General features: G+C 38.8%; 2 protein-coding genes across 3 annotated transcripts; both read right to left on the bottom strand.

Annotated features, from left to right (window-relative positions):
* Positions 1-656: 656 nt before the first annotated feature.
* On the bottom strand, positions 657-6,515 carry LOC124265024. The gene is made up of 2 exons (XM_046699805.1): positions 6,404-6,515; positions 657-3,464 (listed from the first exon to the last, which is right to left on the bottom strand). The coding sequence occupies exon 2, from the start codon at positions 3,379-3,381 to the stop codon at positions 781-783; it is 2,601 nt and encodes an 866-aa protein (XP_046555761.1). The 5' UTR covers positions 3,382-3,464; positions 6,404-6,515; the 3' UTR covers positions 657-780.
* On the bottom strand, positions 6,482-21,490 carry LOC124265025. 2 transcript variants are annotated; one of them, XM_046699806.1, is made up of 5 exons: positions 21,390-21,490; positions 13,043-13,206; positions 11,864-12,029; positions 8,894-9,072; positions 6,482-6,673 (listed from the first exon to the last, which is right to left on the bottom strand). In XM_046699806.1, exons 2-5 carry the CDS (start codon positions 13,172-13,174, stop codon positions 6,482-6,484), a joined length of 669 nt encoding a protein of 222 aa, XP_046555762.1. In that variant the 5' UTR covers positions 13,175-13,206; positions 21,390-21,490. The 2 variants fall into 2 exon arrangements, with proteins under 2 accessions (XP_046555762.1, XP_046555763.1); XM_046699807.1 differs by lacking the exons at positions 13,043-13,206; positions 21,390-21,490 and adding an exon at positions 12,569-12,838.
* Between the last annotated feature and the right edge of the window lie 4,757 nt (positions 21,491-26,247).

Raw genomic sequence — 26,247 nt, 5'->3', positions numbered from 1 at the left:
CGTTTCCTGTCCTTAAAGAGTCTGGAATGACTACTCCAAAGAAACAAGAGTGAACCCTTTCCTGCCCAATAAAAGACTTGCATTGCCATATCAAACAGATATCAAACTGGCAAGAAACAAGAGTGATCATTTCCCAAACACTTTTCTAAAGAGTCTGGTATTGCTACTCCAAAGAAACAAGAGTGAACCCTTTCCTGCCTAATACAACCAAATATCTCCATCAGCCGCTGTGACTTAGCGTATTATGTGTTCCATTTTACCCAGTTTGCTCGTGATGTTTTTAAAAAGTGATTCAGACTTGAATATTTGTGTGACTCAATCATAAAGCTGAAATACTGCTGAGTCAGCATACATTATTCACTCATTCACTCTCCTTCAAATGCTGAGTGATTGAATGAAATGGGTTTGGCACTGCTTGGAACAGTATTTTAGATATATCACAGCACGTCAGCTTTATGTGGGAGAAAGACTGAAGTGATGCACCTACATCAGATAGGTTTTCTCTGTTTTATACAAAGGAAACCCATGAAGATCTGGGTTTGAATTGGTCTTCAGCAACCCATGCAAGAGGCGACTAACAGGATCGGGTGGTCAGGCTCGCTGACTTGGTTGACAAAACACGTCTTCGTATCCCAATTCCATAGATCAATGCTCATGCTGTTGATCAATGGATTGTCTGGTCCAGACTCAATTATTTACAGACAGCTGGAATATTGAAGAGTGCAGCATTAAACAACAAACCAACCAACCGATCTTACAGATGTGTTTCTTTGCTCCACACTATATCTTTAACACAAGCTGGCCTCTCTGTGCCACGAACAAATCTCCATCTTCCTCTGGAACTGGATTTCCTACCATCTGGGCCAAACTTCGTTTTTCTGGGGGAGCTAACTGAAAGCTATAAGACAGGTCACATGACTTGAGGCTGTCCAGCTCCAGAGCAAGCTGAACCAAAGCCCTGCCTCCCACTAGACTAAAGATGTTCCAGTCCAGCAACAGTTCCTCCAGATGTTCCTTGTTCTCTAGGGCCCTGACCAGAGCCTCCGCCCCCTCATCCCCTACCATGTTCTCCCTCAAATTCAGATGCTGTATGAATCTGAAGAAAAACAGGCATGTTGATAGCTGCTTTATCTTGTCATCGGACATGCTATTCTTCTGCAGACAGAGAAAAGTAACGTTGGACAGATTTTGGACATCAGACGGATTGTTGAATAATGGTATTTGACCGAGGTCAAAGTCCCATAAACTGACATGGTCCCATGCAGATGAAGATTGGAACAGGATCAGGAGATTCTCAGGGAGATTCTCAGTGTCTCCACTTGTGCTGCTGCAGTCGAAAAACTGTATGTTCCTGCAGGCGGACAGCTTCTTGCACAGCTCAGGTGACGAACTGCTTGTCATGTTGTTGCTCCGCATTGACAGTCTCTTCAGAGACCCGTGAACTGGAAGCTGCTCTGAGAGGATGCGGACACCTTCGTCCCCTATGTTGCACCCCCAGATGCTAAGGATCTCGAGGTGCTTCAGAGCAAACACCAGCTGACCAAGAATGGATCCTCCAACATCACCCAAATTGATGTTGTGAATTCTGAGTGCTTTCAAATGTGATTTGGTTATGAGAGCTGATGAAAGTATTGCAAATCCACTTGGTGAAATTTTGTTGCTGCCAACATTGAAAGCCTTCAATTTGCCCATGTTTCCTATTTCCTTGACAAGAACAGGCATCATGCTATCTGTCAAGCCTGTACTTTCTAAATCCAACGATTCCATGTAATGAAATCTCAACAAGCCTATTTCTCCTTCATCTAGATTTAATGAGCAGCCTAATAATGACAGGCCCCTCACTATGGCTGGGTTCAGTGCTGTTATAATTTGCTTTACCCTGCATGTGTCTAGACCTGAGTTGTCAAAGATGTAACTGGTGATATGATCAAACTGAGGCAGGAATGTACACAGCAGTGATACCTGCTCCTTGTCCAGAGATGTGTTTGACATATCCATCTTAAACGACCAGTCCGATGCTCTTGTGGAGGTGAAACATTTGGTAAGACCTGCATCCAAAGGAAGGCAACCAGCTGACTCAAGAATGGAATCTTTTTCAGAAGAGCCTGAATATTGCTGGATCAAAGGTTCATGACTTGTTGGCATTGGATCACTTTCGTCTACAGTTTTCCCCTCATCCAATTTTCCAATAGACTCTACCGCTGTCCCCTCTTCAGATTGCATGCTATCCAAAAAGGTTCCCCCTAGCAAGTCCCCTATAGCCTTTAGCGATGCCCCTAATTGCCCTAATTGCAATTCCCCACTACGTGCCACAACAGTATTAGCACTATCTGCTCTCCAGACTGACGAAATATCTCGACGTTCCATGGGTTGTAGGAGGTCAAGGAGAGCCACACATCTGAAAGCAAGCTGGAAGTTATAATCAGATGTTTTGGAAGAAAGAGATATAACATTACGCTTTCCAACATGCAGTGTCTCCTTCAAAACCAGCATACCCTCTTCAAAAGTCTTGCTGTCAAGATTGGACTTGTTGACCAACTCAATCTTTTGAAGGCCAAAGTTTGCTGCAACCGTTTTCCATGTCCTCCAGTGCCTGTCCACATCAGACGACTTGTGGTGAGCGAGGAAAGATTCAAACTCGAACTGCTGCAGGACAATTTTTAGACTGTCTTTGACTTCTGTAGATGTTTCACTGGCCCTAACAGAAGACAGGAACAGGGCAACATCAGGGAAGTACAGAAGTGAGGTGGGTAAACGAGGTAACCATGGCAATGGTCCACTATAACACACTGTATAGGCCAGAAAGATGCCAACAAATGTGACCAGACTGAAATCAACAGAAGATTCAAGTGTAAAGTTTGGGTCCAAGAACAGGGTCAATGGCAGCTTGTCAACCATGCGAGGAAGGAAGTAACAAAGCAGATACGCCCTTCGCACTGACCCAGGGATGCAGTACACGTGACCTTCTCCAGAGGTCAAGGTTAACCACCCTTGGGATATCAAGGTTTCAGGTGGATTGGACAATCTAGGATCTAACAGGTCTGCTTCAATCTTCTGACTGAGGGCAAACTCCTTCTCGTCATCACTCCATACCACCTGCCATTTGTCTCCTTGCTTCAACTGCACTGTGTCAACATTTCTCTCCTTTGTCATGAAGGACCTTATCAAAATATTCAACCCAATTTTAGTCAAATCCTTCTGTACACTTTCATAAATGCTAAAGAATGCATGAAGGCGATCCATGCTTTCCTTTATCATATGACATAACGGCTTTGTCAATAATGACATGACTTTAGTTTGCAGTTCTGAGGTGTCATAGGTTAGACCGATTACTCCCTCAAGAAACTTCTGATACGAGGGAGGTAGATTGTCAAGAACCATCTGAGCATTCAATTGTTGTTCTTCACCAAATGCGTCGACAGGACTTGTAAGGGCTGTCACATAATTGCTTGGAGATGGCAAATCTGAGAAAAAAGAAAAGTAAACAAATTTGTAACCATTAAGATATTAGTTTCAACAGTGAATGACACGAAAAAAACTACTCCTTTTGGTAAGCCATCAGCTAAAATACAAAGTTATTTCTATAACATTGTACGGCTGGTTATTGATATAGATCACAGAGATTGATCGATAATTATTATCGATAATTATTAACTAAATATTGATCAATTATTGATCAACTTTGAGCAAAAATGCCAAAAAATGTCTGAATGAAATGAATGTATTCCATTGGTGAGTGGGGACATGTTTATGCATGGATTATTAACAAAACAGCGTCCTGAACATCATATAGAAGCAGATCATGAATAAAGTCCTAAATTTGTAAATTGTGTGAATAAAATAAATTCTACAACAAAAGTTAATTTGTCCACTATACCGGCCGTTTTCTTGTTGATTTATTAAATAAACAACATAATTAACATTCGAAAGTCAACTGGACACCGGTACAGTGTGATATACAAATTTGCTTGCCCGACAAAAAACCCCACTGGACTCAGACTTCAGGCAATGGGTTATTTCCACCCCTGCTGACATCAAAATTGTAACAAATGGCAGTATATTGTTCACCTCGGAGGCTAAAATTTGGAGTTTTTCAGTATCTTAACCATGTATTATATTCAAAAGAAGTGACTGTAATTATGTCTAAATCCTCAAAATCAATAAAACCTTTAAATCATGAAAGAATAACATATACTCATTCAAAGAAATATGGGAACACCTGTCATTTTGGTAGTGTTCACATTAGTGGTAGTCCCATTAATTGAAACAATCGAAGATTGGTCGCAGTGACTAAACGACCAAGCAATCGATCATGTTGCTGGAATATTGCTAAAAGCGGCGTAAAACCAAACTCAGTCAGTCAGTCATAATCGAACACAAACAATTCTGGAACACTTTTTGCATTAACAATATTTTTCACAAGGTTGGTCTTGTCTGTTACATTTCATGAACATTACATGCTCGTTCCAAGCCACAATTGAATTTATTTTAAAGACGACAAGAAATTTATGTTCCTAACATACCAGTCATCCTGTGCAATTTGCAATTTGCAAAAAACACCCCAAGAACTGCATGTTTTTTCTTTATTTTTTCTGCATTAACCAAAATAAACAGGAAAATTTCATAAATGATGCCAAAAATGTTTACTGTAGAGATCATAATCCTTAGTCTGGATGGGAACAAAGAACACAAATGCGATCCAAATGAACACATGATCTCGATGAATCATTAGTGTGGATGGGTGTAAGAAGTTGGGCACTTTCCAACTGTGTCATTGATGATTTTGTCAGTGCACAATGCGACAACCGTTAAGTGAATTTGATCGAGCAAGGGCGTTTGGGTGGCTTCAGGATGGCGTTTCGATTCATAAGGTTGCTTGACATCTTCAGAAATCCCTCCCTGTGATTCATCGACTTTTTGAAAGGTTTCAGAAGACAGGGAAGGTGCAGGACCGCTCCCGTTAAGGAAGGTGCATGCTGATGACCGTTATGTCATTTCGTCAGCTCTGCAGCAGAGATTCGTCACAGCAAATGCTCTTCGCCTGCAGTTGAGAAATGCCACGAATGTCAACATCAGCTCCCAGACCATTCGTAACCGTTTACGTGCTGCTGGCATCCATAACAGACGTCCAGCTGTCAGACAATCGTTATGTCCTCATCACAGAACTGCACGGGAAGCATGATATCGGGTTCATTAGCAATGGAATCGTCAACAGTGGTCAAGGGTGTTGTTTTCCGATGAGTCCTGATACAATGTGCAGTTTCATGATGGTCGTGCGCGGGAGTTCACAAGGCGAGGAGAACGCTTTCAGTGAACGTTAGTGAATGTGACCGGTTTGGTGGAGGATCCGTCATGGTGTGGGGTGCATTCAGTCTTCAACACAGGACTCCTCTGTACTGTATTCGTGGCAACCTAACTGGTTTACGGTACAGAGATGAGATTCTTGGTCCACTTGTCCTTCTGTCATTAAACGTCATTGGACCGCAATCGATGTTCCAAGACGACAACGCCAGGCCACATCGGGCATGTCTGGTTACAGACTTCCTTAATCAAAGAGGTGTTGTGAGGATGCAGTGGAAAGCATATTCTCCAGACCTTGCTCCCATACAGCACGTTTAGGACATCCTCAATAGGCGTATCCCTCAGAATCATCCTCCGCCAGTACACACTGACCAACTGTTCAGATTTCTGGACCAAGAGTGGCAAGCAATACCACAGCCATCATTGAGGACATTAGTGAGGGGGATGAGAGCTAGATGTGCAGAGTGTGTCAGAAACAGGGTGGACACATGCACTACTGATCTGCAATTGACCATGTGACTTTGCAAACTGACCCCTTGTCATTCGGTTCAATATTGTTGTGCTATACATCTCATGATTCTAACAGAACTGTCATATTCATGGAATAAAAGCTAAAATATCGTATAACATTAGTTGTGCTTTGATTTCAATAGGCGTTCTTAACTTATCAAAAAGTAAATGAGTGTCCCCATATTTCTTTGAATGAGTATATTACATAGTTTAATCTATTAGACACATGATCATAACAGGTCAAGGTATTGTCCTGGGTATCCGGGTTACGGGTATCCGGGTTACCTGTCCCAGCCCTACTGGGTACCATGCCCATTTCTGGTTTACCCTAATGTGATACAGCTGAAATATTGCTGAGAGTGGCATAAACCATCTCATTTACTGGCTCACTCACTCTGTGGAGGGGCACTGGGGTAAACCCAGTGGTTAAAGCGTTCCCTCGTTACGCCAAAGGCCTGGGTTCGATTCCCCACATGTTTACAATGTCTGAAGCTCATTTCTCGTGTCCCCTGCCATGATATTGCTGGAATACTGCTAAAAGCCGGCGTAAAACCATACTTACTAACTCTGTAGAAGGATAATGGAATCTTACCACTGTAGTCCAGAAAATGTTCACATTCAGAGAAATCGTCTTCCGATATTGTAAGTTTCAGAGACAAATTCCTGACCTTCACCCCTCGTCTAGCAGCCTCCTTCTGGATTCTCTGTTGTGTTGCTGTGTTGAGGATACCCTGAGAAAGAGCATCACACAGTGCTCCCCCTGGTGCAATCTGCGCAGGTTGTAAAGTGACCTGATACTCTTGACTTGGAAGCTGAGTTCGAGGCAACCAAAACTTCTACTTCGGAACAGGACATCGCTCAACTGCAAACCAGAAATGAATTTTAATTTGTTCCTTTCTGTTCTTAACCTGTGAGATGGTTATATTTTTCTGAGTATAAACCTTCGATACAGTGGAATCTGTCTCAAGAAACTGGATCTGTTTACACTTCCTAACTAAGGAACAAGATTTGTCCATCAACATCCAATCTTCCTCAGACATGTCCTGACACAATAAGCATCGATCCGAAATTGAGCAAGGTAAGCCTTTATAACAGGAAGCACACAGAGAGTGGGGATCAACATCTGCCATGAATTTCTGACATTGGAGGCATTTGCTCTGCGCCATACTTGTCAATCAAAAAAGGGCGGAAAACTTCAAAACCCTAAATACGATGAAAATATAGCTAATATAATGCAAACAGCAATACGATTGAACATTAAATGGAATGCGATTTGTAACTGACCTATGTAATGAAGAATTGAAATCTTGGACCATACAGAAATATTATGAAGGGTTCTAGAACAATAGTGATGTCAGGATCAAGGGAGATAACTCAGGGTAGATTAGGTATACCACTAGGAATAGTTATGACTTAGTGTTAAAATTTCTTGATTTTCTGTATCCGTTCTGTGTATCCACAGGAATAAGGCTACCATAATCCACAGGGAATGTTTACCTTATAATTATGAATTTTAATTAGTTCTTTTCTGTTATTAAAATGTGAGCTGGTTATATTTTTCTGAGTATAAACCTTCGATACAGTGGAATCTGTCTCAAGACACTGGATCTGTTGGATCTGGACTTTAACCTGGAAAAACTTTTCTGTTTGTTTGTTGGTTTATGACCACTCAGCAATACTCCAGCAATATGCTGGTGGCCTAAACGTCATCAATTCTGGATCAGACAATCCCATGATGGCCATCATAAGCATCATGGTCTACACAAATCGGAAACTATGACATGCACTAACCAAGTTCGTGAGCCTGACCACCGTATTCTGTTAGTTGCACCTTACGACAAGCATGGGTTACAGAAGATCAATATGAAGTTGGTTTATATACACAAGCGCATAAAATTCTTGGACAAAAATCTTACACCGGTAGTTTGTTTAGCCTATCTTAATACAGGAAAAAGACATAAATGATAATAGTACTATGTGGCATTATTCCAGTAGACAGCCAGGCATGTATGTGGCATTTAGATATTTACACTATTGTGGAAAATCTGTGTCTATTCTGAAGCACTATGTATCATGTGATTTATAACTGAAACACTTTTCCTCATGATGTCATTTTCAGTTCGACATCATTTAGACCTCAAGTTTCTGAATATGACAACAACAGTGCTGTCCAGAAGATGAAAACATCCACGATAAATATATCATTTGCATACCATCAGAAGTGAATGCATTCATCCACGATAAATTTTATATATCGTTTGCATACCATCAGAAGTGAATGCATTCATCCATGGTAAATAAAAGATTTACATACCATCACTACATGAATGCATTTATCCATGACAAATGTATCATATACATACCATCATAATATGATTGCATTTATCCATGGTAAATATATCATTTACAAACAATCAGAATATAAATGCATTTATGTATCCATGGTAAATGCATCATTCACATACATCAGAATGTGAATGCATTCATCCATGGTAAATATATCATAAACATACCATCATTACATGAATGCATTCATCAATGGTATAATATATCATTTACATACCATCAGAACATGAATGCATTTAACCATGGTAAATATATTATTTACATATCACTATAATGTCAATGCATTTATCCATGATAAATGTTTCATTTACATACCATCATTACATGAATGTATTTAACCATGGTAAATATATCATTTGCATACCACCAGAATACACAATGAATGCATTCTACCATACCTGTATCATTTGTAAACCATCATAATGTGAATGCATTCATTCATAGTAAATGTATCATTTACATACCACCATAATGTGAATGCATTTTTCCATGATAAATGTTTCCTTTATACACCATGAATATGTGGATGCATTCATCTATGATAAATTTACAGTTTACATTTACAATTACATACCATCAGAAAATAAATGCATTCATCCATATTTGTAACAAATATATATTCCATATCAAATATACCAATCTGGTAAGAATAAATGTTCGCATAATTTACCATTTTTTTATACCAAACAAATTATCTTATATTGTTAATAAAAACTTTAAATACATGTCACAATACCTGTCCAAAAAGTTTCAGAGCTTGCTGTAGCTGGTATGGTGTTGCAACATACTCCTTGAAGATTGTGTTGACAATGTCCTTAAATATGTCGAACATCTCATTTGAGGTTTTGGGCTCTTCTCCATCTACATCCATGGGCTCCTCCTCACAATCAATGTCCATCACCATCAGTACCTCACCTGGGGGACAAAAACATGTCATACACACTGTCACTTGTTTACTCATTGTATGCTAGAAAAAGCAACAATACTATTCAATAAAATAAAATTATGGTATTTGTTGGTCCCTGCCTGGCACTCGACATTAATGGGTACAACAAGGACTGGTCGGCTCGGAGTCAGTATAATGTGTCTGAGTGGGGTATTCATGCTTCACTGTGGCATGGTATCTCAGTGGGTTAGCACTATAAAACCAGCTTATGTCCGGGCTAGTACAAGCAGCCGCACATACACACGCATGCATGTCGTCATATGAGCGAAATATTATCAAGCACGATGTTAAACCCAAATTCACCTCACCTCACTATACAATTAAAAAATAATTTAACTGTATAATTCTGACAATATAATGTGCACGTGTTCATGAATCGCTATGTGAAAGAGATGCTACACTGTATTCATGAAAGATGAGCATATCCTGTCCCTCAATTGGTTCCTATCACAAACACATGCAAAGGCTTGTCAATTGTTCACCTAAAACAAATGCAAGGCAAACATGAGAACTGCATCTGACAATTTAATTCAATATCAAAATGAACAGGAGTTGTTATTAAGAACTTAAAATTATCCTCAAATCCAGAGTTCTGGATGAAAATTGTTAAAATGACCGTCATAGACCAACATGACTTCCTGTGATGAGAATGTCAACTGGTAAATGACTGACGTATGTAACTGAGGGGACATCTAGTTCTGGATGGAAGTTGTTGAAATGACAGTTACAATGACATGCAAGCAACCTAGTCACCATGCTTGACCAGCCAAATCCATTTAGTTTAAACATATTTTTATGTCAAAAGAAATCTGGATTGATAAGAAGCAAAATTTGCTTATGTAAACACCTCACCTGGTAATGTGTTGAAATGGCTGGTTAGTACACATAGATAGTGCTAAACATAATGGACCATTGCACAAATGAAATAAATTAGTATTTTGAAGACAGTGTTGTCTGTGGAAAACTATAATTATGCAGTTATCCTTTCTACATCAATTTATTGTGGTGGTGGAGTTGCTTTGTGCTTAAAGCATTCGCTCATCATGCTGAAGACCCGGGTTTGATTCCCCATATGGATACAATTTTGTAGCCCATTTCTGATGTTCCCACTGTGATATTGCTGGAATATTGCTAAAAGCAGCGTAAAATCCAACTCACTCACTCAATAGTACAAAGATTACAAGCTATGTTAAACATTGGCAGAATGTTTATGGAAAGATATGAAAATGATATAAAATCTTTTAAAGATTATTCTTGTTGTGAAAGTTATGTTAGCACTTTTATGCACCGGAAATTACTGTTTGGCCTTTGTCAAATGTACATGTGGTACTGCAACTTAAGAATAGAAAGGGGCAGATATACAAATTTAAATGTTGATGATAGAGTTTGCTTTAACTGTAATGAATTTATTGAAGACAATGAGCATGTTTAATTACAGTGTCCTTGATGTGATGATTTTAGAGTAGCTCTTATTACAAATGTTACAACTAAAGTGTCCAACATTTAACATTGTCAAACTACAAAATATTATGTGTCCTTTTTAAACACAAGTTCTTTCATAACGCCCAAACTTACTTTCTTAATATAAATACTACAACATTGAAAGCATATTTAAATGGACAAACTATCGCTTTTAAATATGTATAAATGCCTGCTTGTATATGTTTTTACCATCTCTGATAACTTTACATGGAAGGGCACTTTATTATATTCTTACTGTACTAAGTCTTATGTTTGTATATAAGTGCGCACCATTGTCTCGATATTCATGGGACCAAGAAAAAATATTGAGTTATCCAAACTTGAGACATCCGACCAGGTCATATCATCACATATCCAGGGCTCCAGATAAGTTTTCAACATCAGGAGTATGTACTCCTTATTTTTCAATACATCAGTACTGGGAAAACCTTAAGAGTACATGTAGAGTACTGAATGGAAGTTAATGGCTTATCAGTAATCTTGTGTTTTGTTTCATATATATATATATGCACTACAACATTGCTAGTCTTGTGTAAACAGGTAGTTAAACAATAATATTTCAGATAAATATGTCTGTAAATGATTCTAAGACCATACACCATTGCAGTGGTGCGTATCTGCTATGTTTTCTAAATTATTTCCTACTGTATCACGCATATTTTTTATCCGTACATACGCCGATACGGCCCTTATCTGGAGCCCTGCATATCATTTAGTAACAACTCGACAATCACATGCTAATGACGTGATTACACAAAACCCTCATTGAATTCTCAGTATGTTTTGATTTGAAACTATAATCCGTTATCAGTAGTGTTTAGTCGTAACAGTGAGTACTTCCTATAATTAATTCGTTTTAATTAATCCTAATTAAATAACAAACAAGTGACACCTTCCACTCAGTTAGCCCTAATTAGTTTACACTACCGCATCCCTTTGATTCATGTCGCACCGAGTGTAAATGTGTGAAAACATCCTCAGGTCAAAGGGATACTTGCCCATGAAAGGTAGGCGAATATCGAGTTTCTTTGCAAATATCGAGTTAAAAAAGGGTAATTTTGCTTGTTGGAACCATGAAATTATATCAAGATATCCGAAATTTCAAGACATCCGTATCAAGTTAAAGAGCTTGAATAATGATAAATTATGATGGATTTTGCTGGGACTGAGACGTTATATCGAGACAACCGAGATATCGAGTCATCAGAGTTTGACACAATGGTGTTCAACTGTATATCCTTTTCAATATGTACAGCAGAGAGACGCAAATATACTAACACCTCCTCCTCTCTATCTCATCAGCCACATGACCGAGATTTATGACGGGAATCCGCAGCGCCTTCAAGAGATCTTCCACCCAGTCAGGACGTTGTATAAGCAACCTCAGCATCAGAGATGCTGCTTCAGATCGTCCATTGTTATTGTATGCTTCCAGAATACGTTCCTGAAAATACATAATTTTGTACAAGTAACTATGCAATCTGAAAATGACAAATTATTCATCAACATCTGGAACCAACAGCATAAGCATCCATTTATGCAATTGGGATACGATGACGTGTCAACCAAGTCAGAGACTCTGACCCTCCGATCCTGTTAGTTGCCTCTTATGACAAGCATGGGTTGCTGAAGACAAATTCTAATCCGGATCTTCACTGGTCAAACAACAAAGAGAAGATATTTAACTTGAATGTAAACATCGTTCTTAACTCAGGGGCACAGGCAGTGTCAGTTAGCCCTGAATAAAGATTGTTAATTTAGGTCACTGACATCATCTTTTTTGTTTCTGACTTAGATTAAAAGTCAGTAAGAATTAAATTTGGTATCTTAAAAAAGATATACAGTCTGCACTACCCCCATGTATTGTGTTGTTAACCATACGGATTAGTCAGTGCAGTATCGGTGAAAGTGTGGCGATACGCATGGGAATGTTTACCCATTGTGCAATGGCATCATTAGATGTACCGTCATATGTACAGTTACGTTTAGGCTTGTACCACTGTTATCAGTCACAAAGGTCATGAGAGCTTCTCTCTCGTCCACCCCCTCCATCATAGTCGGCACAGGAAAACTTGTCAAGGTCACCAAGACCGTCACAAAGTTTCTTTGTTAATAAAGTTTTCTCACTGACCCGTACCAAAAATAACCCACAGTTATCTTCCTTGGCTGATGTGGACAAACATTCACACTTCTGACACCAAGTTAGCACCCAGGTAATTCACTCTCCTTCGCACCAATGACACAACACATCATGTTTGGATCATGCGCCATTTAATATACCCCAGCGTCCCTAGCTACATCCGGCTCCGTACACCGACACACTTTCACCGATACTGACAAGAGTAATCGCTATGGTTAACAGTTTAATACTGTAGACACCTACTCGCCAACACACAAAGTCAGTCATCTAACCCACTCAGCCACTGTGGTTTCCATGACTACATAAAGGTTTCTTACCTCATCAGCTGGCGTCAAGGCCTCGATGTAGAACCGAAGCGGACGGGGGTCCACATTCTCAACGAAGCAGGAACGGATCTTGCTGTACAGTCTGTCATGAGGGCGATCAGACTTACAGGACTGGTGGTACATTGTAGCAGGTAACGCTGAGATTCACCAGCAACCTGAAAGTAACAATGAGGAAGATGACTCCCCATAGTTTCTGAGGGAATTTAGTACAACATTCAATACAACAGCTACAACACATGACGCCATTTATTACCCACGTGGTCAACATATGGGTAGTTGCATACTGATCGCGTATGTCACACGAGTGTCGTATCGCGTTGACCTGTGTCGTAACGACTTGACCTGAGATTCTAACGATTTGATTGGATAACCGATGACCTCTCAATTAGGTCACGTTGTGTCGGAACTACTTTTTCATTCATAACAAACACGTGAATTCATTCATTCTACAACTTATATGCATTGTGGGAATGTAAACATTGCGAACGTTACCGTGTCGCTGTTTAGTTGTTGGTCGGACTGAGACAGTATATCCGTCGAAAAACATAAACGCAATGTTTCCACCAGTGACGTTAGCCGAGTGAAGCAACTGCAAACCAAGAAACGGGGTGCTACGGAGTAGTTTCATGTAGGAGGCTGTACAAGGCAATGACAACTGACATGCATCATGACATCGGTTACCAAGGGGGCAGACGAGCAAGGAGTAGTGACGTCATTACAGTGTGATGTCATGCAAAAAGTGTACTACAGAACAAAATTCTTCTGCAACCTTTTTATGAAACCGGTTTCAGTTTGAAACCATGAAAATAACAAAAATATGCTATTTTGTCAATTTATTGTATGTAAGACGTGGGTAATAAATAAAATACCACACTCAATCTCATAAGATACGAATTATACGAAACTTGTGACCTTTCTGTGGGAAGGTCACGAGTTTCGTATAATTCATATCTTATGAGACCTCTGTAGTATTCTCTATTGACTAACATCTAGTCTAAAAAATAACCATATTTTACAGAATATACCAGGGCTCCAGGTAAGGGCTGTATCAGCGTATGTACGGATAAAAAATAAGCACGATAGGGTAGGAAATAATTTAGAAAACGTATCAGATATGCACTACAGCAAATGGTGTATGGTCTTACAATCACTTACATATGTATTTAACTGAAAAAGTATTGTTTTATTGTTCATTGACCTGTTTACACACGAATACCAATGTTGTAGTGCATATATGAAACGAAACACAAGGTTAAATAATACTCCATTAAGTTCCATTCAGTACTCTAAATGTATCCTTTAAGGTTTTCAGGTACTCCTATATTGAACAAATAAGGAGTATGTACTCCTGATGATAAAATAAAAAGTCTGGAGCCCTGATATACAGTTTTTGTTTTTCAAATTTAAGGCTTTTATTTCCCATTTTTATGTATAACAAAATATACATATAACGTGACATGTATAAAACTACATAACAGCATTGTGGAGCATGGCAGCATGGCATATTTCAAGTGAGGTTATTGTTATATCATGATGTAGATAGGTACATACAACATGTATGATAATGTACTGCAGATGGCACATAAAAGTGTTATACAAATCATAATATGTTATAAGTATCCTTATTGACTTGTAATGATGTACAGAAAATGCTGATAGTTGTGTAGACTATTTGCCAGTTTCAACAAGAAAAGAGAGTTTTGGGATAATTTACCCCTGGGGAAATTTGATTCACATTTCTGCAAACATCTTTAAAAAATATGATAAATGGGAGACAAGAGACTTTAAGAGTTATCTAGACTCGCCAAATATTTATAGACTTGCATTGTCTTTTTTTATATATTTGTCCGTATAAAATGCTAAAAATGCCCATGGCACCAGACAAAACCATCCCACAATTGATGAACCAAATGACACAGCTAGAAGCTTAACCCTCTTTGATAATTGCTGTATCAAACAAAAAATCATTTCAAAATCATGTTTAATTATGTCTTCTGTCCGTGAAGTGTATACTTTTTTATCATGTTTCTTATCACATATACATTGTGAAGGGTATGTCTTGTAAATATGATGAATTACTGCTACTTTTACACACTGATCTGATCTGAAATGGGGTTTAACGTCACACTTACGAATATTTCGCTCATATGATGATGTGCATGAATGTGTATGTGTGGCTGCTTGTACTAGCCCAGACTTAAGCTGGTTTTATAGTGCTAGCCCACTGAGATTCCATGCCACAGTTAAGCATGAATACCTCACTCAGACACATTATACTGACTCCGAGCCGACCAGTGTCTAGATTTTCGAAGCTCTCTTAGCGCTAAGAGAGTCGTAAGTGCCACACATTAACATTAACTTACGACTGCCTTAGCGCTAAAAGAGCTTCGAAAATCTAGGGCCAGTCCTAGTTGTACCCATTAACGTCAAGTGCCAGGCCAATAAGTACCATATTTTAACATCTTTTGGTATGACGCGGCCAGCGATTTCTATAGACTGACACATTTGTTCGTTTGTTTGTTGTATAACACTCATGTCAACAATATTCAGGCTATGGATATAAATCTGAGGATATACAGTCAAATCCCGATGAGTCGAATGCCGGTGTCTCGAATATTATGCATAACTCGAAGTACCTGTCGGTCCCGACCATTCCCTGTTATAGTTGTGATCATTTGAATACCGGTTACACGAATTCGTCTCATAAATACACACGATGACTCGAAAAGGAAATTTGGTCCCATAAGATTCAAACAACAGCAATCTTGTATACATAAGCCGAAGTCAGTCAATGAGAAGTTGATTGGTGTAGCAACCTGATCCAATTAACAAACCAGCGCGGCTCACACCTTTCCGCCATTGACGGGTGAGTTCAAAAGGCAGATTAGTAATTTTACGGAAATCACTGTCTGTGCTAATCATACTGGAACTGATAAGTGATATGGTAATCATTAGATAAACAAATGCTTAGGCGGAGGAATTAGGACTGGATCATCTTTTTTTCTACCCTCATAGACATACCTATGTCTCGAATACATGGATAAGTCGAATTTACTACTTGGTCCCCAGCGATTCGACTCATCGGGATTTGACTGTACTTACATAACATAGTACACTCTCTTTCTTCAAATAAATCAAAAATCAAATTTATGACTCTCTAACCCTACCCACATCCTCGATGATCTCCAGGGTATACGTTCCAATAAATCTCTACAAGTGGACATTTATCAGAACGCATACCCTGGAGGTTATCATGGATGTCATACCCCATCCCCATCCTCATCCCCATTACGTCAGGTTACTTCATGTCATATAACACAGAGCTACGGATAACTTTTTGAGTCATTGATTTATGTACTCGCTTGTGTTCATCTCAATTGGGTATCCTAATTTTTCTTTGAATAACCAAATAAATTGTACTCACCTCACTCAAACTCAATTGGGTATTTTGCCATTTTCAAATAATTGTACAAATATAATACAGTTTAAATGTTGGTATAGATGTTTGTTATTTATATTTGTTCTGTAATATGAGAAACGATAAGAAAGACTGCAAGTTGTCACATTCATGTGTTAAAATAGAACCTCTCAAAATACCTGTTATTTTATCTATCCACAGGTATGCAAGCTAAGATTTGACATTTTTTGTGTGAACGCATGAGTATTTACAAAAATTCAAGCATACTTGTATGAGGTAGACTTTATAGGAGTTTTCACATAAATATTTGCTTAAGTTAAGCAGATAAGCAGCTTATCTGAACCTCTGATAATTATGCTCATTTCTGGTGTCCCCTGCCATAATATTTCTGACTACTGGCACTGCAGCATAAAATCATAATCACTCACACTATGTTACCAGTATGCGAAATAGCCACTGGCCCGCTAGCCTGAGGCTAGTAAAAAATCCAGTCAGGCCAGTAAATCTGCAGTCACTGGCTAGACAAGCTAGTGAATTTTCATGGGGTCATTTTGTAAATATATCACTCTCTCCGACTTGTTAGGTTATAATTCACTTCTAAATCATTTAAGATTATGGCCTGATAAAACTGTTCATCATATTAGCAGCTTAATGATGAAACCCGTGTCTACATTCAAGTTTCGGACTAGTGAATTATTTTGTGGGCTAGTAACTTTCAGGCATAGAAAATTTGGAAACTATTTCGCAAACTGTATGTTATAAGACACTTTCATCTGTTTTGGTATAACCAAGCAGTTATACTCACCCACAGTCATCTGAGAACTGACAATGATACCATGTATATCATCTCTCCTGTGGACCATTCTAGAGTATTTGTCAACAATTCCCCAAACATCGTTAACATTTTCTGCGATTATATCATTCCACAGACAAATATCTACTTTCCTGATAATGAACCTCCGACTAAGCTGTATCATTCTGATGTGTAGGAAATCTGTCATCAAGATAACCGATGAAGATGAGGAGGATGTCCTCCCTCCTTCAGATGCTAATAAACATCCTGGTCTGAACAGGAATAGAGAAATGAAACTTCGTACTCACTCTTGGACACCCCTAATATTATGTAACATTCCTCCACATTGTCTTACCAAAGTTACTCTCAATTCCTTGAAAGCAAATGAGCTCCATAGACACAAAGGCCCATTTGTTTAAGAAATAGTGATTCAATGTGCATTGTAAGGAGTGGTGCTGTATTGGGTACAGTACAAAGGACACTCTCAGCTGGCCACTCTGGACAAGTACTGGTACTCAAACAACAGAGAATGTCACAGATGTGCTTTAACAGACCAGGTTGCTAAATATATTTTGTTTGCTGTTTAACACCAGTCAACAATATTCCACTGTATGACAGCTGTGTGTATACAATTGAGTGTGGGCGAGACTATCCTGTGATTGATAGCTACAGCAATGATCCACCAGTAATGATCCACCAGTAATGATACATCAGCAATGATACACCAGCAATAATCCACCAGCAATGATCCCCCAACAATGATACACCAGCAATGATACATCAGTAAATTCCCCACCAGCAATAACCCACCAGCAATGATCCCCAGCAGTAACCCCCGAGCAATGATACACCAGCAATAATACATCAGTAAATTCCCCACAAGCAATAATCCACCGGCAATGATCCCCCAACAATGATACACCAGCAATGATTCATCAGTAAATTCCCCACCAGCAATAATCCACCAGCAATGATCCCCAGCAGTAACCCCCGAGCAATGATACACCAGCAATAATACATCAGTAAATTCCCCACAAGCAATAATCCACCGGCAATGATCCCCCAACAATGATACACCAGCAATGATTCATCAGTAAATTCCCCACCAGCAATAATCCACCAGCAATGATCCCCAGCTATAACCCCCGAGCAATGATACACCAGCAATTATACATCAGTAAATTCCCCACAAGCAATAATCCACCGGCAATGATCCCCAGCAATAAACCCTGAGCAATGATACATCAGTAAATTCCCCACAAGCAATAATCCACCGGCAATGATCCCCAGCAATAAACCCTGAGCAATGATACATCAGTAAATTCCCCACAAGCAATAATCCACCAGCAATGATCCCCCAACAATGATACACCAGCAATGATACATCAGTAAATTCCCCACCAGCAATAATCCACCGGCAATGATCTCCAGCAATAACCCCCGAGCAATGATACACCAGCAAAGATACATCAGTAAATTCCCCACCAGCAATGATACACCAGTATATTCCCCACTTACACAAAGTGATCTTACTGCAATGACATCCTTAAAGGTGTGCAAGAGTATGATCATCACAGTGCTAAGATCACTCTGTACAAGAAGGCACAAGTCACCAAGCCTGATCATTTAGTTCATCATCACCCCTAATGACCAGATTGTTGACCCATTCTAGGCAGGAAATGGAAAGCTGTTTGAAAGTTATTAAACAGAGCATCCTATTAATTGTACAATTAATGCCTGTTTCTTTTATTAGCAGGCCAGCATATATATTCTTCACATATTTTATCATTTAAGTTCAAATTTGAACTCCATATAATGCTTGTAAATTCAGACCTCCAGATAAACTGGTAATTTGTTAACGTACACAGGGGTGGAAATAACTGTGAAATTGTAAGTGTACTCTGGTACAGTGGCACATGTAAAATCACATGCCCTGGTAATTTTTCCACTGTACCAGTAAAATATATTGATACAACATTATGATGACCACAACTGTATTGACAGTGTCAAACAATACACAGTATATCAGTTTTAAGAACAATAATAAAGTACCTGTTCAATATCTAGGAACTAAGAAAGGTAAACTGTGAATTATTTTATCACCCAAACAAAATACAAACTGGTCAATAAACGAAAGAAAACGTTGATATTTTCTTGTTGATTATATAAATAATAAACAACATAATTAAAATTGGAAATTGCTTGCCCGACAGAAAAAAAACACTGGACTGGGATGTCGGGCAGTGGGTTATTTTCACCCCTGGTACACAAACTACAACATATTACCCCATTAATTTGAAGCTGCTTGCATTCAAACATGTATGTTTAGTGATAACAGCAAAACGTCTAGACCAAAATGTAAAGGAGTAAATATGTATTGATTACCCTGACAGACAACTATCAATAACCAATGTAAATAAAATACTCAGAAGTTGAAAGAAATATCTATAAAATAATCCCTGCTAATATCCTATCCCATTCTACAGGTGTATATCACCTGACATGTTGCAGAATGTGCAAATACACTTTGACCGCCTAATCAAAATGGAGGTGAGTTGGTTCTTGAGCAAATCAAGTTGCCAGTTAAAAATGAAACATGACTTGTGTAGAGTACAGAGCTCAAACATTGATAAACTGATTAAATTATTTTCATACAATAAATAACACACATATGACACATATAACAAGTTAAGACAAACACTAGGAATGATTTAAAAGATTAATACTGGCAGGAACAAAGGATTTCATGGGACTATGGCATGACACACAGAAATAACCAAATTGTCAAAACATACACAACAATAAATTGCAGTGGCTTTCTTTTTTTCATTTGAACTCCCTAATTATATTCCTTTTTGAAATACACCATCACATCCAGGTGTGTAGCAAGCCACTTTTTATTCGTGTATGCCTGATTGGTTGCAAAGCTTTATACTTAGATAGCTTTATGTCTAGATTAAAGGGCTTGCCCAAGTTTCATTTTCAAAATCATGTGTAAGCTTGGGCTTTTTTTTAATAATGGTATCTACGCCCCTGATATCTGTCTGTCTGTCTGAATGTTTACTTGCACAATATCAAGAATTTTGAAGCCTTGAAGCTGATTGACAGAAGAGAATTCAAGTTCATCGGATGTGAACCTCTGCTGATATGCCTGTATATCTTCATCCAGAATGCATATAAACTGTTATCAAATCAGAAGAAAAGATATTGGAGGCATTATACAAATCAGTCTTAACACTAAGGTGATTGTAACTCCCATACCTTACGATAGACTTACCACAGTCACAGGGCAACGTTGGTTCGTACAACGGCACCCTGATCTTAATGATTGAATGGTTGGTTGGTTTGTTGTTTAATGCCGCACACACTTGGCAATATTCCAGATATATGGTGGCGGTCTGGAAATAATCAAGTCTAGACCAGACAATCCAGTGCTCAGCATCATGAGCACTGATGTACATAATTGGGATACTATGACATGTTCAACCAAGTCAGTGAGCCCAGAGACCATATAATCTATTATATGGTCTCTGGTGAGCCTGACCACCCCAATCCTGTTAGTCGTCTCTTAAGACTTAATGAAATTGTTAATTTAGTGCAACATCTCCTTAGGATGCTATACATAATGTCTGAGACCCCTGCTTACCTCACTGACATGTCACATACAACAATTCATTTGTTTCAATAGACAGAATTAAGTTTTTGGGTACATACCTTTATGACTTTCACTTTCAATATTACACAATTATTTACCTGTGGAGTTCAGAATCAATCAACCAGTTCTCATATATCTTACTTATAGTTAAATCTTATGTATATGTTGCGGATTTTATGTTTTTATATATCTTGAGTTACACACACTTTGGATACCTTGCACACTGATATATATTTATAATTCAGGGACTGTAAGACATTCTAAAATGTCATATGAAATAGATTTTCTTTCGAATAAACTTTAAAGGTATAAAATTTCTTAATACTTAATGGAATACAAACAATGAAAAACAGAAAACAATCAAATTCAACATATCAATGACTTTCACTAATTAGCTGAACACTAACAGCACATCTATCGTGGTCAGCGTTTCAAAAACTGATTCAGTGTAATAACAACTCCATCACCTTACCTGTAATTAGGAAATTCTTAATCGCAGCACCAGATTAAACAAGTGTTCATTCCAAAATCAAAACTTGACACAAGGTTTAAACTTTAGTTTCGATATTGACTTTTGGAAATCCCCAACAGGAAGTTGTTACTATTTATAGCATTCGCCATTTCTCGCGCCTTTCCGACCATTCGTAACTACTCGTCCCTTTCCGTGACCTCCAAGAAGACTCGCTTGTCCCCATTCGTCACCACTCGCCCCTTTCCGTAACCTCCAAGGAGACGGCTTGTCCCGGAATAACACGAGTTGGTCACGAATGGAATCGTCGAGACGGTGACGGTGGAAGTTGAGGAAAGGGGCGAGTGGAGAAGATTGCGTAAAATAGCTGAGGAGTTACTTCCCTTAGCATGGTAATACGATTTATTGCAGTATATTGAACGTGAAAATGGGAACGAAATTATGGTAAAAGTTGTCGATATGTTCAACACTGACTATTTGTTTTAAGTCTAGCATGTCACAGAAGTAGGGGAGACCGGTGTCAATGTTGTAACACGTTAAATACTTAACTTCTTAATGTGTACTCGATACTAGTAGACCGCTCACAAAGTTAATCGGTACTAACTAAAGTACTGTCGGAAATAGAAAAAATATGTATTTTCTCATTTATCTGTACAATTTATGTAGTTGATATGTGAAAGTGTGAAATATCTGTTAAACTAAGTTCGGCCTCACTACAGTCTCAGTGGTAGAGAGATAGGAAACGGAGAAAAAGGACTTTACTGATAAGAAATTAGTGCAGAAATGAGCAATGCGGTTTTTTCTAATACCAAAAAGACTTATTTGGAACAGACCATGGCTTTATGCAAATTAGTGTGCGACGATATTGTATTACAAAGGACACTTTTTAAATGCCCAATTTGAAATTAGACGTAGATTCATTATAAACGATAGCTGACGTAAAAAATAATAACTTTTATGCCGAAACTATTAAGGATGTAGCTACCATGCAGTCTCACTGTCACTATAAAAAGAAACAGATAGGAGGGGTCGTCTCAAAAGCAAAACCTGGGGTCGGGCTATGGGATGGAGATATCAGCTAAGATAAGATAATCCTTTAGGGCAATTATACTGGGGAGGTACACGGCACGTCATAACAATTTACAAATAATATCCAGTCCTGTCGATCTTCGGGTGTTCATGCCACTTATATACTACGATGCGTTTCTATGGTTTTCGGGTATCATACTCTTTTACATATCTCAACATAAACTATATGAAACTATATGAAAGAAAGACACGTAAGATGTTAATCAATAGATGAGACATAGTCAACACACATGAAAAAGCACAAAATATCTTTGAGATGACCCCTTGTGCCTGTAGGCAGCACGTGCATTTCATGCCAGGTGAGTCGACGGTCCGTCGTCATACCTGGCTGAGCGACCTAATTGCCATTTATAGTCTGATCTATTGTTTTCAGCAGCTATTCGTATTTTTTCTAAGTTTTGACCGATTTTACGAGTAAACATGCTTTTCTGGATATCGTATTACGCATCCCACTGAATGCCAAGTTAGGCAGAAGTGGGTTATTTCGACATATGCTATTTGCAATTGTGTAAATTTTAGGGATACAGAGTAACAGCCTAAAAACAGTTTTTTTCTATTTCCGACAGTACTTTAGTACATTGGCATCTTGGCTTTAAACCTCACTATCATGTCGTTACAAAGTTATTACGTAGCAAATGCAATGACTGCTTGCACAAGTGTTAGCACGGGGCAATTGTAACAGGTGGATGGGGCAATTGTAACAAGAAAGGTTCAAATGTAATAAGCTGTTTATTTTCCAAATAAAATCAAAATGTAATGTGGAAAGATGTTATCTTCATCAACTGAGGTGGAAATGGATAAACATTAAACCTTTGTCACCATCGACATTTAAAATATTTTTGGTTTAATTTTTTTGTTTTCGTATGACCAAAATATGATACAAAGATTAACACCAAAAAGTTCCACCCGAGGGCTATTACTGTCAACATAACACTGAAAATGTTCTACTATGATATCAAAGAACTAAGATAGAACCTTCATCATAATTTTCTTTCAACACTAGAGGAACATCACATGTGGTCAGTTGTAATTATTTACAGTGTTAGAATTGCCCTAGTAGCCATGTTTCATGTCACGTCACATGTTAACAACTTCGGGCTTATCAAATCATTTCTACTTCAAAATATGTCGTAATACCTCAATTTTACACTTAAAAAGTTTATTTCATATCAAGGGACATTTACTGCATTAAGAACGTTTTATTACGTTTTGTGAAAAAATTACTTACCTAAGTGAAAAAACATTTTTCGTAGACTGTATCTCTCCACGATCGAGCAGCTGAAAAACGTCTGGATGTGTACCGCAGGAAAGCAAAGGGAAATAACTCTACTCACATACGCTATGCTTGAGCGAAAACGTTTAGAGTAATCGCCCTTGTTACAATTGCCCCGGGATACCCGGTTTCCCCATGCATACCACTCAGATACAGCACACAAAAAGATGAAGATGGATGGTTTAACCACCGAATCTCACGTACCATAGGCCAGTTGGCCACCTCCAAGCAACGAGCAGGGAAACAGCTATTTTTTAAAGTTTTCTGAAGCGTTTATAATCGAGTCGGACCAGCCAATCCAGTGACTGGCATCTTGAGCATGTATGGACTTCCGCAACTGAGATACAATTACAAAGGCAGCGAGAATGACCACCTAATCCCGTTATTCGCCTCTTATGACAAAACCAAGTCGAAACCGGATCTTGATATGTCCGTCGACAACTTAACCAACTTTCTTCGGCTCAAGTAAGAAAAATGGATGTCTAAAACAGGAATCAATTGAACTATTCTTAGCGAAACATACGATTCTGACTCGGAAATCGCACGGTTGTTGATGATTGAGTCCATTTCTAAGTCTCAGTAGAATTAACCCGTGAAGGTCCGGGTTAAAATTGATCGTCAGTAACCCATGCTTGTCGTCAGAGCTAGGCGACTAACGGGATCGGGTTGTCAGGCTCGCTGACTTGGTTGACACATGTCATTGGTTCCCAATTGCGCAGATCGATGCTCATGCTGATGATCACTGGTCTTTCTGGTCCAGACTCGATTATTTACAGACCGCAGCCATATAGCTGAAATATTGCTGAGTGCGGCGTAAAGCTAAACTCACTCACTCAGTAGAATTATTGTTTTGTTTGTTGTTTAGAACTGCACCGATATAGTGCAGCTATATATGAAGCGGTCTGTAAATAATCGTGTCTGAACCAGACAACCCAGAGATTGATATCATGAACATCAATGCTCGCAATAAGGATGCGATGACAATAAAAAAAACCTCAAGACAATCCACTTGTCAATAGCATGAGCATCGATCTGTGAAACTGAGATACGATGGCATATGTCAAGTCAGCGACCCTGACCACCCTATCCCGTGAATAGCGATTTCTGGTGTCCCCCCGCCGTGATGTTGCTGGAATATTGCTAAAAGCGGCGTAAAACCAAACTCAGTCAGTCAGTCAGTCAGTTAGTAGCATCTGTCTGTTTTATTGATGCCAAACTGTTTGGAGCATTTCTACAAGTGGCTACAGTGAAGCCCATTTCGCCGTGATATTGCTGCAATATTGCAAAAGCGGCGTAAAACGCACTCACTCACTACAAGTGGCTACTAAGAATTAAATATTACCCAAAATTCCTCTTGGCTAAACTGTTATTTTTTTGGTCGTCAGGATGTACTTCAGTTATTCTGTCGAATGCACAATTCCAAGAATTTATGGCCAGAAATGACTGATCCACCAGGTTTGGATGTACAGAAGCTATGACTCTGAGCTTTTCCGTAGTTGTCGATTCATTTACGGCACTACCTCATGCGAGCTGCAAGATAACGGTTACTGAAGGGCTGACCGTGCCTATAGTCTGTTTGCAGTGAAAACGTACCGATGAATTTCACTTTAAGCAAAAACGTAAATCAAATAAAGTGAATTTAGAAGTACGAGTCCTCATGATTTTACCTTGCTAATTGAACATTTAAATCTCAGAATTTTATTCAAGTTGTTTAACAAACGATCATTGTTTCAAATCGCTATTGTTGGTTTGTATTACAAGGGGGGTATGCACATTAAATGAAACACCGAGAAGAAGTGGGGTTGGTCTAAGTTAACGTTCATCACGTACCGCACGTGCATTTGTATCACTGTTCCAATTACTGCGTTTACTCCCTTGTAATACAAACCAATAATAGCGATTTGAATCTATAATCGTCTGTTAAACAACTTTTATCCTAAGTTGAATAAAATTCAGAAATTTATATGTTTAATTGGCAAGGTAAAATTATGAGGATTCGCAATCTTAATTTCACTTTATTTGATTTACTGTTTTGTTTAAAGTGAAATTCATCGGTACATTTTCACTGCAAACAGACGATAATGCGAGGTGAGAACGATTTACGCACTGCCTGTTGCGACCTTACATGCTTCTTATGTACTTGCATTGTGCTGACGGAGCTCTCGTATGAAGACATCGTTGCCTTCCTCTAACACTATATATTGATTCAAGAATGGAGCTCGAGCATTATTCTACTTTGACACACTGGCGAAGCCTAGTTGTTAAAGCGTTCGCGCGTCATGCCAAAGGCCCCGGGTTCGATTCCCCACATTGGCACAATGTGTGAAGCCCATTTCTGGTGTCAGGCTCGATGAGTTGATTGATTGCATATCAGCTGTCCCGGCTGTGTGGCAGGATGTCAGTCACTGGATTGTCTGTTCCAAAGAGTAAAGGACGTTTGGGTAGCCTTGTGGTTAAAGTGTTCGCTCGCCACGCTGAAGACTCGTGATATTGCTGGAA

The sequence above is a fragment of the Haliotis rubra genome, unplaced genomic scaffold (genome assembly GCF_003918875.1).
Source record: "Haliotis rubra isolate DU_JTF1 unplaced genomic scaffold, ASM391887v1 Scf957, whole genome shotgun sequence".
In the NCBI taxonomy this organism is placed as follows: domain Eukaryota; kingdom Metazoa; phylum Mollusca; class Gastropoda; order Lepetellida; family Haliotidae; genus Haliotis; species Haliotis rubra.
Note: the sequence above shows the minus strand (reverse complement) of the source record. Positions and strands in the feature narration are given on the sequence as shown.